Source organism: Oxyura jamaicensis, chromosome 2 (assembly GCF_011077185.1).
Source record: "Oxyura jamaicensis isolate SHBP4307 breed ruddy duck chromosome 2, BPBGC_Ojam_1.0, whole genome shotgun sequence".
Classification (NCBI taxonomy): domain Eukaryota; kingdom Metazoa; phylum Chordata; class Aves; order Anseriformes; family Anatidae; genus Oxyura; species Oxyura jamaicensis.
In genome coordinates this window covers 107,729,417-107,743,111 of record NC_048894.1, presented here as the reverse complement: position 1 = coordinate 107,743,111, position 13,695 = coordinate 107,729,417, and the positions used below count along the sequence as shown (strand labels likewise).

At 38.0% G+C, this 13,695-nt stretch overlaps 1 protein-coding gene across 1 annotated transcript in view; it reads left to right on the top strand.

The window, feature by feature from the left end:
- LAMA1 (laminin subunit alpha 1) overlaps nt 1-13,695 on the top strand; it is a 102,896-nt gene that overhangs the window by 40,534 nt on the left and 48,667 nt on the right. Inside the window, exons 11-21 of the mRNA XM_035319483.1 lie at nt 2,842-2,982; nt 3,537-3,710; nt 5,592-5,693; nt 6,458-6,669; nt 7,952-8,063; nt 8,944-9,054; nt 9,809-9,936; nt 10,522-10,608; nt 10,966-11,177; nt 11,706-11,812; nt 13,295-13,475. Coding sequence (XP_035175374.1) covers nt 2,842-2,982; nt 3,537-3,710; nt 5,592-5,693; nt 6,458-6,669; nt 7,952-8,063; nt 8,944-9,054; nt 9,809-9,936; nt 10,522-10,608; nt 10,966-11,177; nt 11,706-11,812; nt 13,295-13,475 — 1,567 coding nt within the window. The remainder of the gene's footprint in view (nt 1-2,841; nt 2,983-3,536; nt 3,711-5,591; nt 5,694-6,457; nt 6,670-7,951; nt 8,064-8,943; nt 9,055-9,808; nt 9,937-10,521; nt 10,609-10,965; nt 11,178-11,705; nt 11,813-13,294; nt 13,476-13,695) is intronic.

The window sequence follows — 13,695 nt, the reverse complement described above, 5'->3', positions numbered from 1 at the left end:
AACAAAAAAGTAGATTTGACATCACCTCTTGCATTTTTGGTAAATACCCAGCCCTCTTGAAATATCTTGCAGCTGTAGATTCTGCTGAACTTCGTTACCAAGCTGCGTGTCAATATTTAAAGAAGTTAGACATATTTTTCTGAATCGACTGTTAGCTAGTAGCTTATGTATTTGTTGCCAAATATGACAGTGAACAGGAGCCAACAAAAACATGGTTTGTTTGACAGTTTTTCTGAAACTGCTTAGTTCTCTTACATGAGTTATCTGATCCAAAATATCAAGTGTATAAATAACCAGAGTCTGGATGAAAGAAATAGTTCCAATGGCCAATTTAAATGAGAAAAAAGAGATACAACCATTTTGCCTGATTCTGAACTACCGTAACACTGTTTTAGCTGATGTGGCTTACTGGTTAAAATTTTGGTATAAACTGGATGAGGAACTATCCCTTTCATTGCTGTCATGGGCATGACCATGGCATACATAATTTTTATGCTAGATCACTGATTGTCACTAGCCATCAGCCCACTTATATTGTGTGCTCCAAATTTTAAATGAAGGAGACAGAATTCCTAATTTCTATGCCTGTGTCATCTCTCTGAACACAGTAAAGCAAACTTACCTTTTATACTCTGAATTTCATGTTTGATCATTTGTGAAACACAGCTGTTGGATTTTAAAACTCTGACCAAATTCTTTTAGATATTCTACATGTGGAGGGGGAAACGTTTTATAACAAAATCAAATTGAAAATATTTGATGTTACATTAGCTAACAATTCAGAAGAACAATGTAGTGAATTTACTATACAAGGGCAATATGGCAATTGTAATATACAGTTGGATGACAGTACAAATGCAATTCCCGTTACTGGTCTTTATATACCCACCATCACAGCAATGGGCCTCCCCTGTTAACAGGGAGGAATGCATGGGTTAAAGCCAGCTCAGGCCTGTTGCTCTCTTCAAAATTATTTTGCTGTTTGTCTTTTTTTAAAAAGAAATTAATACTTTGAGCAACATATTCACACCTAAATCCACATATCATGCTCATCTGGAGAACTCAGGGAGACATTCACACTTTTAAAATGAACTCAGGAATAAAAATTTATATCACTAGTTGACTGTTGATAGTTGTTTATCTAAAACAAAGGCCACCCTCCAGTCCCCATTTTGATGAGACAGTCAGTTTACTTGCAACAGTTGTGGTCAGTAACACCCTTCATTATTCCCTGAGCTTCATAGGCACTTTGCTCTCCTTCCATTGTAGGGTTTTAATCACAGGCACATCCCAGGTTTTCCTCAGTCATGACAGCTCCTGAGGTCTAGTCATTGGGTATGATAATTGGTTTTCATTAAGAAACATATGGTAATTTCTTCAAATTTTATACAGACAAAATGGAATGTGTGATCCAAGTATATATCCTGAAGACAGAAATGAAGCATACAATATTTTTTTCTCTATAAATCCAAAATTTAAATATTAACAAATAGCATCCTCAGCCTTTGAATAAAAGAGAGGGGGATCATCTAGATTTTTTTGTATGATTTGCAGAAATGGTCTTTAATTTATATACAAAAATACATAACATACCTGTTTAGAGAGGTCTTCAATAAACTTGATATGCTAAACACTGGTCGACAAGATGAGAGTGTTGTTAGTGTTTAGATTTCTCTCTGGTAGGCCTGAAATTTGCTCCACTAAGCCAAATCTAAGGCTGGAACTGGGAGTGGTTCTCTGGGTGAACTGGAAGGATGTTATCCTGATAACTGCTTCTGAAATCATAATTTGGTCTGCAAGCTTTGCATTTCAAATTACACTGCAGAGCTTATACTGGTCTTCTCAAAACAGCGAGGCAGCTGTGCTTCACTGTATGCCCTGCAGTCGTGACTTCCTAATCATCTGCATCAGGGAACTTTGTGGGGTGCTCTGTAAAGTCCTTTTTGCCTTTGCACTGGGTTTTTCTCTCAGTGGAAGCCAAAGGCTGAGACAGAGGAGCGATGTGTATCCAGGTCTTGTCCTGATATGACAGGACATGGTCAGAGACCTGTGCCTGGCAGTGGGAAGTGTTCTGAACCTCACTGTGTAGAAATACCCACTGATATTTACTTACACAACTTTGTGGGTATTTACTGAATATTTTCTTTGCTTGTTTGCATCTCAGCAACTTTTGTTTAAACTTTTGGAATAAATAAATACATAGTGCCTGTACAGATTTTACAAGAAAAAAGTTGGATGCCCCCCCCCCCCCGTAAATACTACACTGAAAGAGGTATGTAGCAGCGTGCTGTGAACTACCCAGCTTGCTTAGTAAGGAGGCAGCAGGCCAGTGCTAGGAACTAAAGGAGCAGCATAAATGTATGTGGAATTCCTCTAGGAGGAAGTGGCAGTGATGGTGGGTACAAGTATTAATAGGTGGTTGAGGAACTGCTGTCTTGAAACTGGCTGTGGTAGCTCCGGGAGCCAGCCTTAGAGGCAAGGACTCTTGATTTAGTAAAGATGGGAGCTCCATCTCCAGAGTAAGCCAGAAATTCAAGCTACCAGAGAAGCAGACCGGCAAACTGGGAGAAGCTTTTCAAACCCTTCCCATGTGCTGAAGTTTCATTACAACAGAACTTTTACCAGGATATATTTTGATTTTGATGAACTGGCAAATTCTAATGATTTTTTTCCAAACAGTATTCATTTTAAGCTCTGAGACTTATTCAATAAGCCTGCTGGGCTGAAATCTGTTTTCCTTTAGAACCTTCTGAATGCTGTTATGCCTAAATCCTATCCAATCCACTGTATTTGTTGCCATAATAATATTGATATGAAACAAATGTTGTATGCCATTCACAGGAAAATGTAGAAGGTGAAAACTGTGACCTCTGTAAACCTGGATTCTACAACCTGCAAGAAAGAAATCCTCAGGGCTGCACAGAGTGCTTCTGCTTTGGAGTTTCTGATGTCTGTGACAGCCTAACATGGCCCATCAGTCAGGTATTATAAGTTACCTCCGTGACCTAGTATTCTTTCCTCAGGCAGCTGCAAAACATACTGTATTTCTCCTTGACATGCACCCAAGTTAATTCTAAATTCTGGCATGTGTTTTCTTACAGAGGAATAAACTTTCAGTATCATTTGGCAGCTCTGAGGTGATCAACACGCCTTTTCAGTGCAGGCTTTAGCCCCACTGGTTTGCAGTAATACCAGAAGCATTGGCTAGTAGAGTCTGTGATAAAAAATATATATATATATTTGCTTTCTGACCTCATGCTGTTAAAATTTCTTTGTATATTGAAGAGATTATGCAAATTTTGTTGGGAGGATGAAAATCAAACTTGCTGTGTTTGTGTTCCTGTCTCTTACAGGGACAGAGACAGTCCTAGTCTTATCATATGATGAAGTGCCCCATTTGTGTGTATTGGAGCGTGTTAATAAAAGTGTTATATTCACCAGTTGAAATGAATATCTAGGGACCAGTTAAGTTTAGTGACTGCTTTTTCAGTGACACCAGGCCCGATTCTGTTAATTTCTTGCATTATTTCTTGCAGATATCACACATGACTGGATGGCTTGTTACTGATCTGTATAATGCAAGGAGTGTGCAACCTCAGCGAAGCCAATTGGATGGCCCCCATCAAATAAGCATCAACAACTCTGAGGCTGTGAAAGTGCTGAAACATACCTACTACTGGTCAGCACCTGAGCCATATTTAGGAAATAAAGTGAGTTCTTAGAGTCAGAACAATTCATTTCCCTATTTTAATCATACTGTATTGCTCTAACAACATTCTTGTACATGAACAGTATGTATATTTCTGCTTACCAAAAAAAATTATTTACTGGGATCTTAATATACCTTAAAGTCACCTCTGTGCTCCTACTGGGATCTTAATATACCTTAAAGTCACCTCTGTGCTCCTAGAACTTTATTTTTACATCTTTCCCATATGACAAAGTTTTGTCTTTCAGTTTAATGCTTTCTTACTGTGCACTGAAACCTTCAGAGTTGTCTTGTCTGTTTTTTGTGTAGCTTATGGAAAATAATTAGAATCTGAATATATTTGGAATATATACACAATGTAATATAACCATAATTACAAAGTTCATATAAACCTAGTATTACCAGATTTCTCAACCTGTCTCTATTCTTTGAATCTTAGTGTTCCTGGCTAGATGTTCCCAGTTTTTCCCTTCTTGCTCTCTCTTTGAGCTCACTCGTCTCCCCACTTTCTTCTTAGCTTATCTTTGATGACACAATATAATCTCCCTCTTTTTCTTGACTATTACTAGCTTTCTTGCTCACATTCCCTATAGTCGTGGCTCCTGACCTGAAGCCCCCCTTCACACCTCATTCAATAGAGTTGACAGGATCGTTATATTCTTCTTGCTCATCTTCCATTTCAAATTTATTAGTTTCCAACTGAGTGGTCTTAATTTTTGCTCTGGTCTTAATTTTTGCGAGCTCTGAGTCCCTATTTTATTTTATTTTATTTTTTCCAAGAGAATCATGGAATAATTGGGAAGAGACCTCTGGAGATCATCTTGTCTAATCCCTCATCTCAAGTAGGGTCACCTAGAGCCAAGGAACCACTGGCTGTGGTAGTCCAGATGGCTTTTGAATGCTTCCAAGGAGGGATACTCCACTAACTCTGGGCAGCTTGTGCCAGTGTTTAGTCACCTGCACAGTAAAGTGCACAGGAACCTCCTGTGTTCCAGTTTGTATTCATTGTCTCTTGTCCTGTCATGACACCATTGAAAAGAGCCTGGCTCTGATTTTCTTTGCACCTTCCCTTTAGATACTTATAAACATCGAGATCCCCTCTGAGCCCTGACTAGGCTAAACACAGAGTACTTTCAGTCTTCCCTCATGAAAGGTGCTCCAGTCCCTTTATTATCTTCATGGTCCTTTACTGGTCTCTCTCTGTTATGTTTGTGTCTCTCTTGTACTGTCAAGCCCCAAACTGGACACAGTACTCCAGATGTGGCCTCACTAGTTCTGAGTAGAAGTGACCTTGCAACCTCTCTTCTTTATTTTTTTTTTTTCATTCCAGCCTCTTTGCTCATGCAGCCCCTGTTAGTATAGTGACAGGCAAAATGAACGCAAGTTTCAGAAGTGTAACTTTAGGGAGTAGTTTTTGCAGAGGGAATGTTCACTCAAATTCTGATCTCTCATCCATTTAATGTAGGTCTAACTGTTGATACAACTCTTTCATTTACTTTGAAGTAGTCAGCAGCAGATGTGGGGCTAAGAAGCCTGAAAAGTGGGAGATGGAATGTGAGTAACTCCCACGTGCTCTGCCCCTTGGCTAGGATGGTAGCATAAACCCTGCTGTTTGTTGAAAGTCCTGTGGGTGTTTCACTGAATGAGGGCACTTATCTGAATCATCTGTAGAGCCTTCAGCTAGCTTTCCCCACCTGCACAGTAACAAGTCAGCACTTGTGCCTGTGCTGATAGGCACAGCATGTTAAGTTTTCCCTGGAAAGTGGTGTTTGTAAACCCATGTATTCCTTTAATTTGGGACAAATGCATTATATTGTCTCATGCCTCTTTGTGTTGATTGGAGGTTATTTTGTTGTTAAGGCTTTCTTTTTTACTCTTTCAGCTCACGGCTTTTGGTGGAGACTTGAAGTATACGGTGTCTTATGATATTCCAATGGAGAGCGTGGACAGTGATATAGTATCTAGTGTGGATGTCATCGTTCAGGTAGATTGTTTTCAGCTGGCTACTACTCAAACATTATTATGAATCTATGGATAGGTTAAAAAAGAAGGAAAGTGAAATAGTATTTGTATCGTAATAGTTTTAAATCCCTTGTTAAATCTCAGTTTTAAATCCCTTCTTAAAAGTCACTACCAATATTTTCTTGCTAATCAATTCTCTAATTTTCTATTCTGTTTCTCTGAAATTGTAGGTATACAGTACTATTTTTAAATAATAAAGGACTAAATACTATCCTTTGTGAAAACATGTGAGGTGATAATTACTAAATGAACCAAGTTGTGTTTACAAAGGTAACTACAAGAAGCAGGGATGATTTATGTTTATGAAACAGATGAATATTCTTGCTGATTACTTTTTTTTTTTTAGAGTTATATTGCAGTTAAAAAGTAAGACTATACAAAATCCAGATACCTCCAAAAAGTATTATTTTGTGATGCATATTTAGCAATTGAACCAAAGCAGAAAAGAGATTGTTTTGCAGAGTTGATTTCTGAAATTTATTTTTTTCCAAAAGAAAATCAAATGTTTCTGGAGTCTCTGAACCAAAAGAGAATGGGATTATGGGATTACAATCTTCCTGAATACATGGAAAATTCAGACCTTTAATTCATTTATTTTTTCCTAGAGCAAGATTTTTTTTTTTTTTTTTTTTTTCTGTTATCTGGATGTATATCTGACACTAAATGTAATAACTAAGTAAAATTTACATGCAAATTTGAAAAATGTTTTCTGTCTTTCACACTCAGGGCAATGGGCAGATTTTGAGCACAAGAGCAGCAGGCGTGTCATTACAGCCATATGAGGAGTACTCTAATTCAGTGAGATTCGTGTCGGAGAATTTTATAGACTTCAATACAAAAAAAGCCATAGACCGGGAGAGACTGATGACTGTTCTAGTAAATGTGACTCATCTTCTGATTAGGGCCAACTACAACATTGCCAAAAAAGCCGTGTACAGGTGAGGGAGAGAAAATACTCAAATTAATCTATATACTTCTACTACTTTTGTGCATGTGAAGCACTGTTTGTAGTGTCAGTATTCCTAAAGTTTTGCATTAGTAATTTATAGAAGAAAACAATTTTCATTTTCATTGATTTTTTATTTATTTTTTTATTTTTCAAGACTGTTGAAATACATCCATGTGGAATGGGCAGAAAAAGGCATTTGGCTGTGAAGCAGTATCGTTTTCTGCTTTAAAGGAATACTGCCTAAAAGCCTAATTACAATGGCAGCTTTGTTAGAGGGAAATACCTCTCAAACTCTCAGCAGTATGCTTATTTTGGTGTGTGGCAAGTTAATCCATCACTGATTGATAACCTACCAGTAAAGATGCTAGCTGTAATTTCTTTAAATGTTACCAAAGATGTTACTGATGCTCCTCTAAAGGAGCGCTTAATAGGAAAATTGGGCGAGGATGGAGTAACTGGTCATTCAGAGTCTCAGGTCAGCATTAGCCGTGTCTTTATCAGTCATTACAGATCTGTTTATACTGTTCTCCACGTTATACAGGAATAAAGTCTTATTGATCTCAAGGGAAAATCAGTTCAGTGATTCATTATTTATTTAATTACTTCCCTTAGTCTTTCTTTCTTATTCCCTACTTCGGTAGCATTTTATGTCAACAACATTGCACAAATAATTAGCACAAATTTGCTTTGTGCCCTTGAGGAGTGATGATATTTATGTCCATTTAGGACATAACGTTAATCTTTCTGGAATGATTGTAAAGATTCATTGAAATAATTTTACCTGTGGTTGAGAAAATTGTCCCTGCTGCAAAATGCCATTTCACTTTGTTTTGCTTTGTTATGTTGTGTGCACCAGCAATGAACTGGTGCTGTTTCTCACTGCTTACCCTCCTGCAATATATGTCTAGTTTAGACATGATGCAGTAAAGCTGTCTTATAACAGGACTGCAAGAGAAGACTCCACCACCAATATACCTCTAATATCATGACAGAGGAGGAAGTTTTTAATTAAACCTCACCACAGGAGAAGTCACCAAGACAATGAGAGTAACAATGGTAACAGGATGAGGGTATATCTACTTCCAGCTGAAAATTGCAAATGCAATGATAAAACTACCATCACAATATTTTACAACCGAGATTTTCTTTGTGTGTTGCTCAGCTGTTGCTTACAGGGAACATTACTCAGTGATACGACTCCCATAGAAGCAAATGGTTAAAAAACAAATTTTGGGAAACAAATGATAAGATGTTTTCATGCTTAATCCTAGGCTGGACTCTGTAACCTTGGATACTGCAAGTGCAAATGTTATAGACCTTTCTTCAGCACCAGATGTGGAATTCTGTGAATGTCCTCAAGGTTACACCGGAATATCCTGTGAGGTAACCTCGTGTAATGTTTTGTGTATGTAAATGATCTTTCTGAAAGGATCTAGGTTTTAAAGAGGCTGCCTTTAATTACACTGCCATAAAACTATATGTTCTGTGATTAAATTTTGTGTACTGTACTGTACACAATGCTGTAGATGTTTTTTTCCAAATATACTAGATGAGGTTTTAAACTTATTTCTTGAGTTCTGTTTGATGGCACTAAAAGATGCTGATAGACTTTACAGCATTAGTGTTAAGGAATGAATAGCTGTAAAAGCTTTGTGAAGCTGTTTTAAGTGTACCTGACTCATGAACAGCACTTTTCCCAGATCTGAATTGTGCAGTTAATTTCTCTTTTATGTCATTAGCTTTATGGAGGCAATAAGGAATCGTAGCAGGGAGGAATGCTAGTGTTTGAAAGATCCTACAAGGATCAGATACGTAAGGCAAGGTGGTATCTGTGAATACAAGATTATGGAGGCAGAGCACCACCTGCAGAATAGTAGGAATTATTTTGACAAATAATTTCAATATGAAGCCATGTGCCATAGCATCATTCATGATTCTGCAGAGGAGGTAGACCATCTGTTTTTTATTGTCCCATAATAAAGAACTTCACATATTCAAGTTCAGAAAATTTAACTTATGTGCCTCCAGGGTACAAAAGGCTGAATCAAAGTTTCATGGATTTAATACTTATCCCCTTCATCCAGTGCAAGCAAAAAACCACTACCAGAAAAGAGTTGCAGTGACATCAATAGACTTGAAAGAGTATTCAGTTTACTACGATGTGAACAAGTTGGTGGGTGGTCAGAACTGGGCTCTATTAAAATGATTTGGAGTGTGCTTTTAACACATGTAATGCTGCTACTTTTTCCCCGTTTCTTTTCAGTCCTGTCTCCCTGGGTACTACCGTGTGGATGGAATACTATTTGGGGGTATTTGTCAACCCTGCAAATGCAATGGGCATGCAACTGAATGTGATATTCAAGGTGTTTGCTTTGTAAGTCATCCTTCTAAGTATCTGTAGAAATTAGGAGAACATTTTGGCTGTGGGAGACAAGTTTATGATGTGTGCAAATTTAAAGCTATGGGTACAAATTGTTTATTTTTCTTGCTTTCCATTGTTTACTTTAGTATGTGTTCAGAGGCTCCATTAAAGTGTTCTTCAATAGTTTGCTTCAGTTTACCGTTTCAAGTGTGGAATATTCAGAACGAAAGAAAAAATGATGTATACTGGCCAATAAAAATCTTAACTTTGCTTGCTCAAGATGACAGTAATACTTTTCCCAAAAGGAACAAAATTAAACAGTGTTTTGGGTATATATATACATATATGTGAATCTTCCCTGACTGTCATCAGTGGAAGTTACATACTCTCTTCTGAGAGGATGATTTAGCTCTCAGATCTCTTTTGAAATTTAAAAATTACAGGAATAAAATTGCTAAACACCAGTAAGAAATATATACTTTTTTTTTTTTTTTTTTTCCTGTGTTTGCAATTCACAAAATATGTTTAAGTAAGGTTCTGTGATGTAAAATACACTCTAAAATGAAGGAAATAAACAATTAGGAATTGTTATTATAACTTGGGAAAAACAAAACAAAACACAAAACCAATAACTCATTTTAAAAATTCTTCATGGTTGTTTCCTTGAATTTTAATATTGTACTGCATGCAGATTCCTGCAGGGATCCCACAAGGGATTAAAACCCATCAAAAGTAAATATAAAAAGTTTTTTGCCATGTCTCACAGGCTTGTCAACACAACACGACAGGACCTTTTTGTGATCAGTGCTTGCCTGGCTTCTATGGAAATCCATCCCAAGGAACTCCTGAGGACTGCCAGCCCTGTGCCTGTCCTCTGAGCTCTGCTGCAAACAAGTAAGCTGCTTGTTTGAGATTTTTTTGCATTTTCAGCAAAATCGGAATGTGAGATAATGTTATGAAACCTGAAGGAGAAAGACAAGAACTTTTCTTTCCCTATTTTTTTTTTTCCTCCGGGTAGACAAATGTATAGAGTAAGCTAAGACAGGACAAGAGAACTGGCGTAATTCAAATACAAAGTACACAAAGAAATGCTTAGACCTATCCTTGAACTTGGCAGCAACAGCACAGTTATCTTTCATGTTGTTGCAGAAAACTACAGAAGGACAGAAGTGTTACATTTGAAAAAGGGGCACTAGGTACAGAGATTTGACAGATTTGCTAGAAGGAGGGGCAGCTTTTTAGGAGGTGTTTTAAAAACTTCCTTTCCTTTGAAAGAAATAAAAATCAAGAAGAATTTCTGAAAATGATAATTGTGTTTTGACATATCATGATGTGTAAAACATTGATGTTAATCTAGAAAAACTAGAAATTATGTGGTTATATGGATAGGTGAATGGATTTTAAAAGTGGGTATTAAATGTTTATAGAAGTCTTGTGTTTTTGTGTAGTAATACTGACTGTCACAAATACTGTTGATAGTTTCAGTCCCACTTGCCAGCTGAGGGAAGGAGGTGGAATTGTCTGTGACAAATGTCTCCCAGGCTATACTGGTTTCCAGTGTGAAAGGTATGTGTGGTACCCTTGTTAAAGTATGGTTGTTGTAACTACCATCATGCTACCTGCTTTGAATTGTTTATACCACATGTACAAAACATTCCTAATAACATTTTCCCCATTTTGTCTTTGCCTGTGAGAGAATCATTGGATAAAAATCTAATTGGAAGTACCCTCTTGGGTGGGGAGAGTATTTGACATGACTGCAATCCAGCTGCATTCGAGACACAACTGGTCAGGGTGTTAGATAATCTCATCTAGGCACCCTTTCTATGAAAAGTTGGACTAGATGATCTTTCAAGGCCCCTTCCAACCTGGATTGTTCTTTGATTGTGTGATTTTTGATACAGTTTTTAATCTCTGGTGCAGGTGTGCTAATGGGTACTATGGAAATCCACTTGTGCCTGGACAGTCATGTGCTCCTTGTGAATGCAATGGCAATGTAGACCCTCAAGAAGATGGTCACTGCGATACTGTCACAGGACAGTGCTTGAAATGTGTGGGGAACACAGCAGGTCACCACTGTGAAAAGTGCGCTGATGGGTATTATGGGGATGCAGTGGTTGAGAAAAGTTGTCGTGGTAAGCTGGTGTTATTACTCTCAGAACAGAAAAAGATGTGGTGTGCGTGTAGCAGAGTGGGTGGGGAGATATGCACCTTTTCCAATAGTGTTAACCTTTAAGTTGTGAGTTGTCAAGTGTAAGATGAAAACTACAGGGTTGGTTTAACCTGAGGAAGGAATGTATTATGCTAGGGTCTGACACTTCATATTCCTGAAACTTACTGACTTGCTTAATACTTAATGACTTGCTCCAGTGACTTGCTGTAGACGTTTCTTTCTTCTGAATGGTACAAATAAGGCTGGATAATACAAACTTCTTACATGTATCTCTTCATAGGAGTTTTTTTTTCTTTTTTTTTTTTTCTTTTTCTTTTAGCTCAAATGTATAGTATGGGTATTGCTGTAGTATATTAACATCTGTAGGATATAAACAGGTGAAACACACACTAAGAAATTTGAAATCCTATAATAATGAATGCATATATGGAGATGCTTATATATGTATATATATATTTGCCTTTTTTTTTTTTTTTTTCCTAAACATAAGCCTGTGAGTGCCACATGAATGGTTCCCTTTCCAGTGCTTGTCATCATGAGACAGGCTTCTGTCACTGCAAGTCAAATGTGATTGGACAAAAATGTGATAAGTGCTTGGTAAGCCAATGTTTATCTGCTTTATCTACTCCTAATATCTGTGTTTTCTCGTATTGTGGTGTGCCCGTTTTTCTGCAGATACCAACATTAATGTGACGAGATACAAAAAGAAAGTTTTGGCTGTTTGAAAGCATGGAATATAAAGTTTATCTCACATTCTCCAAAATTTTCTGTGAATTCAGACTTCTGTTTGCTGCCTAGGAAACCAAAGGCTTTTGATCAGTCTTTTTGATACTTGCATTTATGATTTTGGCACAAAACATGAAGTTCTTCATGGACAGCAAATTAGGTCAGAGGAGCTGGGGTTGGGTGGGAAGGGATGATTCTTGGTAGTACAAAGAGCAGTGGTGTTTCATGTCAAAGAAGGAAGCTTCTGTGATCTGAGGTGGACTGGGAAGGTGAAAGACCTGAGTGTACTTCTGAACCATAGGAGGCCTCTCCCTGTCTGAAGTGATACAGCTATAGAAAAGGCAAACAGGATTTAGGATGTGTCAGTGAGCTATTTCCAGCAGAGATAGACAGTACTAATGTACAAATAAGGTTTTACCTATGCTGCTGTGTAAAATTCTGGTCAATTTTTTTCAAGGAGGATGAACTCAGGCTAGAGCAGATGCAGAAACTGGCAGCAAATAAATTTAGGGGAGGGGAGGCCTGTTCTGGAGAGATGACCAAAGGTTTGCTTGGACAGGATTTTGTATTGTGAATTGTTCTGCCTCACTCTTTGCAGATGTGGAGCCATACAATTGACTCACCATGCTTCTGAATCAGGTTGTCCAGGCCAGTGTCACACTGCCTGACAGGGTACAGTCATGTTGGCTTACTGAAAAAAAAAAACACTGTTAGACTTAGAGGGGTCTTAGCACTGTGCTTCTGCAAAATGAATTCTGGGAATATCTGAAGAATGTGCTTGGTGATAAATACATCATGGCTGAACACCAACGAGGGATTCAGAAAAAGACAGGCCTGTTGCAAGAACAAATAGGTATTCACTGGTGAGACAAAACATCAGTTTTCAGCCTTTGATAAGCATGGAACTGACTCAGAGACCAGAGCAGGAAGTCTGTGCCCAGTTACTACCCCTGTGCCAACCGAGCTGAATGCTTTTCAATCCATATGTACCATAGGTCACTGACATGCTCTGTTCTGCTCTTCAATACACATTCACAGGAGTCTGTGCCTGGCCAGCACAGCCCTCCTTTGTCCTCGTGGAAGTCTTCAAATTAAAATAACCTCAGAGTTTAAAACATAAAGTCTCACTAATGAGATTAGAGAACCATGAGAGCATTTCAGTGTTGAGTTTTTCATCCAAATGCACACTTGCAAATGGCTGGGAACAGTGAGGAGATAAGGCCAGGGAGTCCTCCCACACTCCCACATCAGTCGTACAGAGCTGATCGATATTCATGCAAGTCAGGCAGCAGGGAACGTAAGAGAAAATAAGAGCAGACTTGGTGTTCTCAAACATATCTCCTTGTCCAACAGAATGGCTATTATGGCTTGCTTACTGGACTTGGCTGTATTCCCTGCAACTGCAGTCAATTTGGCTCAGTCTCAGAGGTCTGCAATCACCAGGGGCAGTGTCACTGTTTACCAGGCGTGGCTGGAGAAAAGTGTGATCGCTGTGCCCATGGCTTTCATTCGTTCCAGAATGGTGGCTGTACACGTAAGTTCTAATCCATGATCCTTCCAGGGTTGGTGTGGAATTTCTTTCAGCAGTGTGTTTTATCTAACACTTCAGCAAAGTTCAGTTGTTTGAAAAAAAAGAAAATGGTTTCCTAGGGCTTTGGTTAACCAAGGGAAGAAAAGTTAAAATCTACTGCTATTACAGACTTTTATCTTTTTTTTTTTTTTTTTTTTTTTTTTTTTTTTTTTTTTTTTTTAAT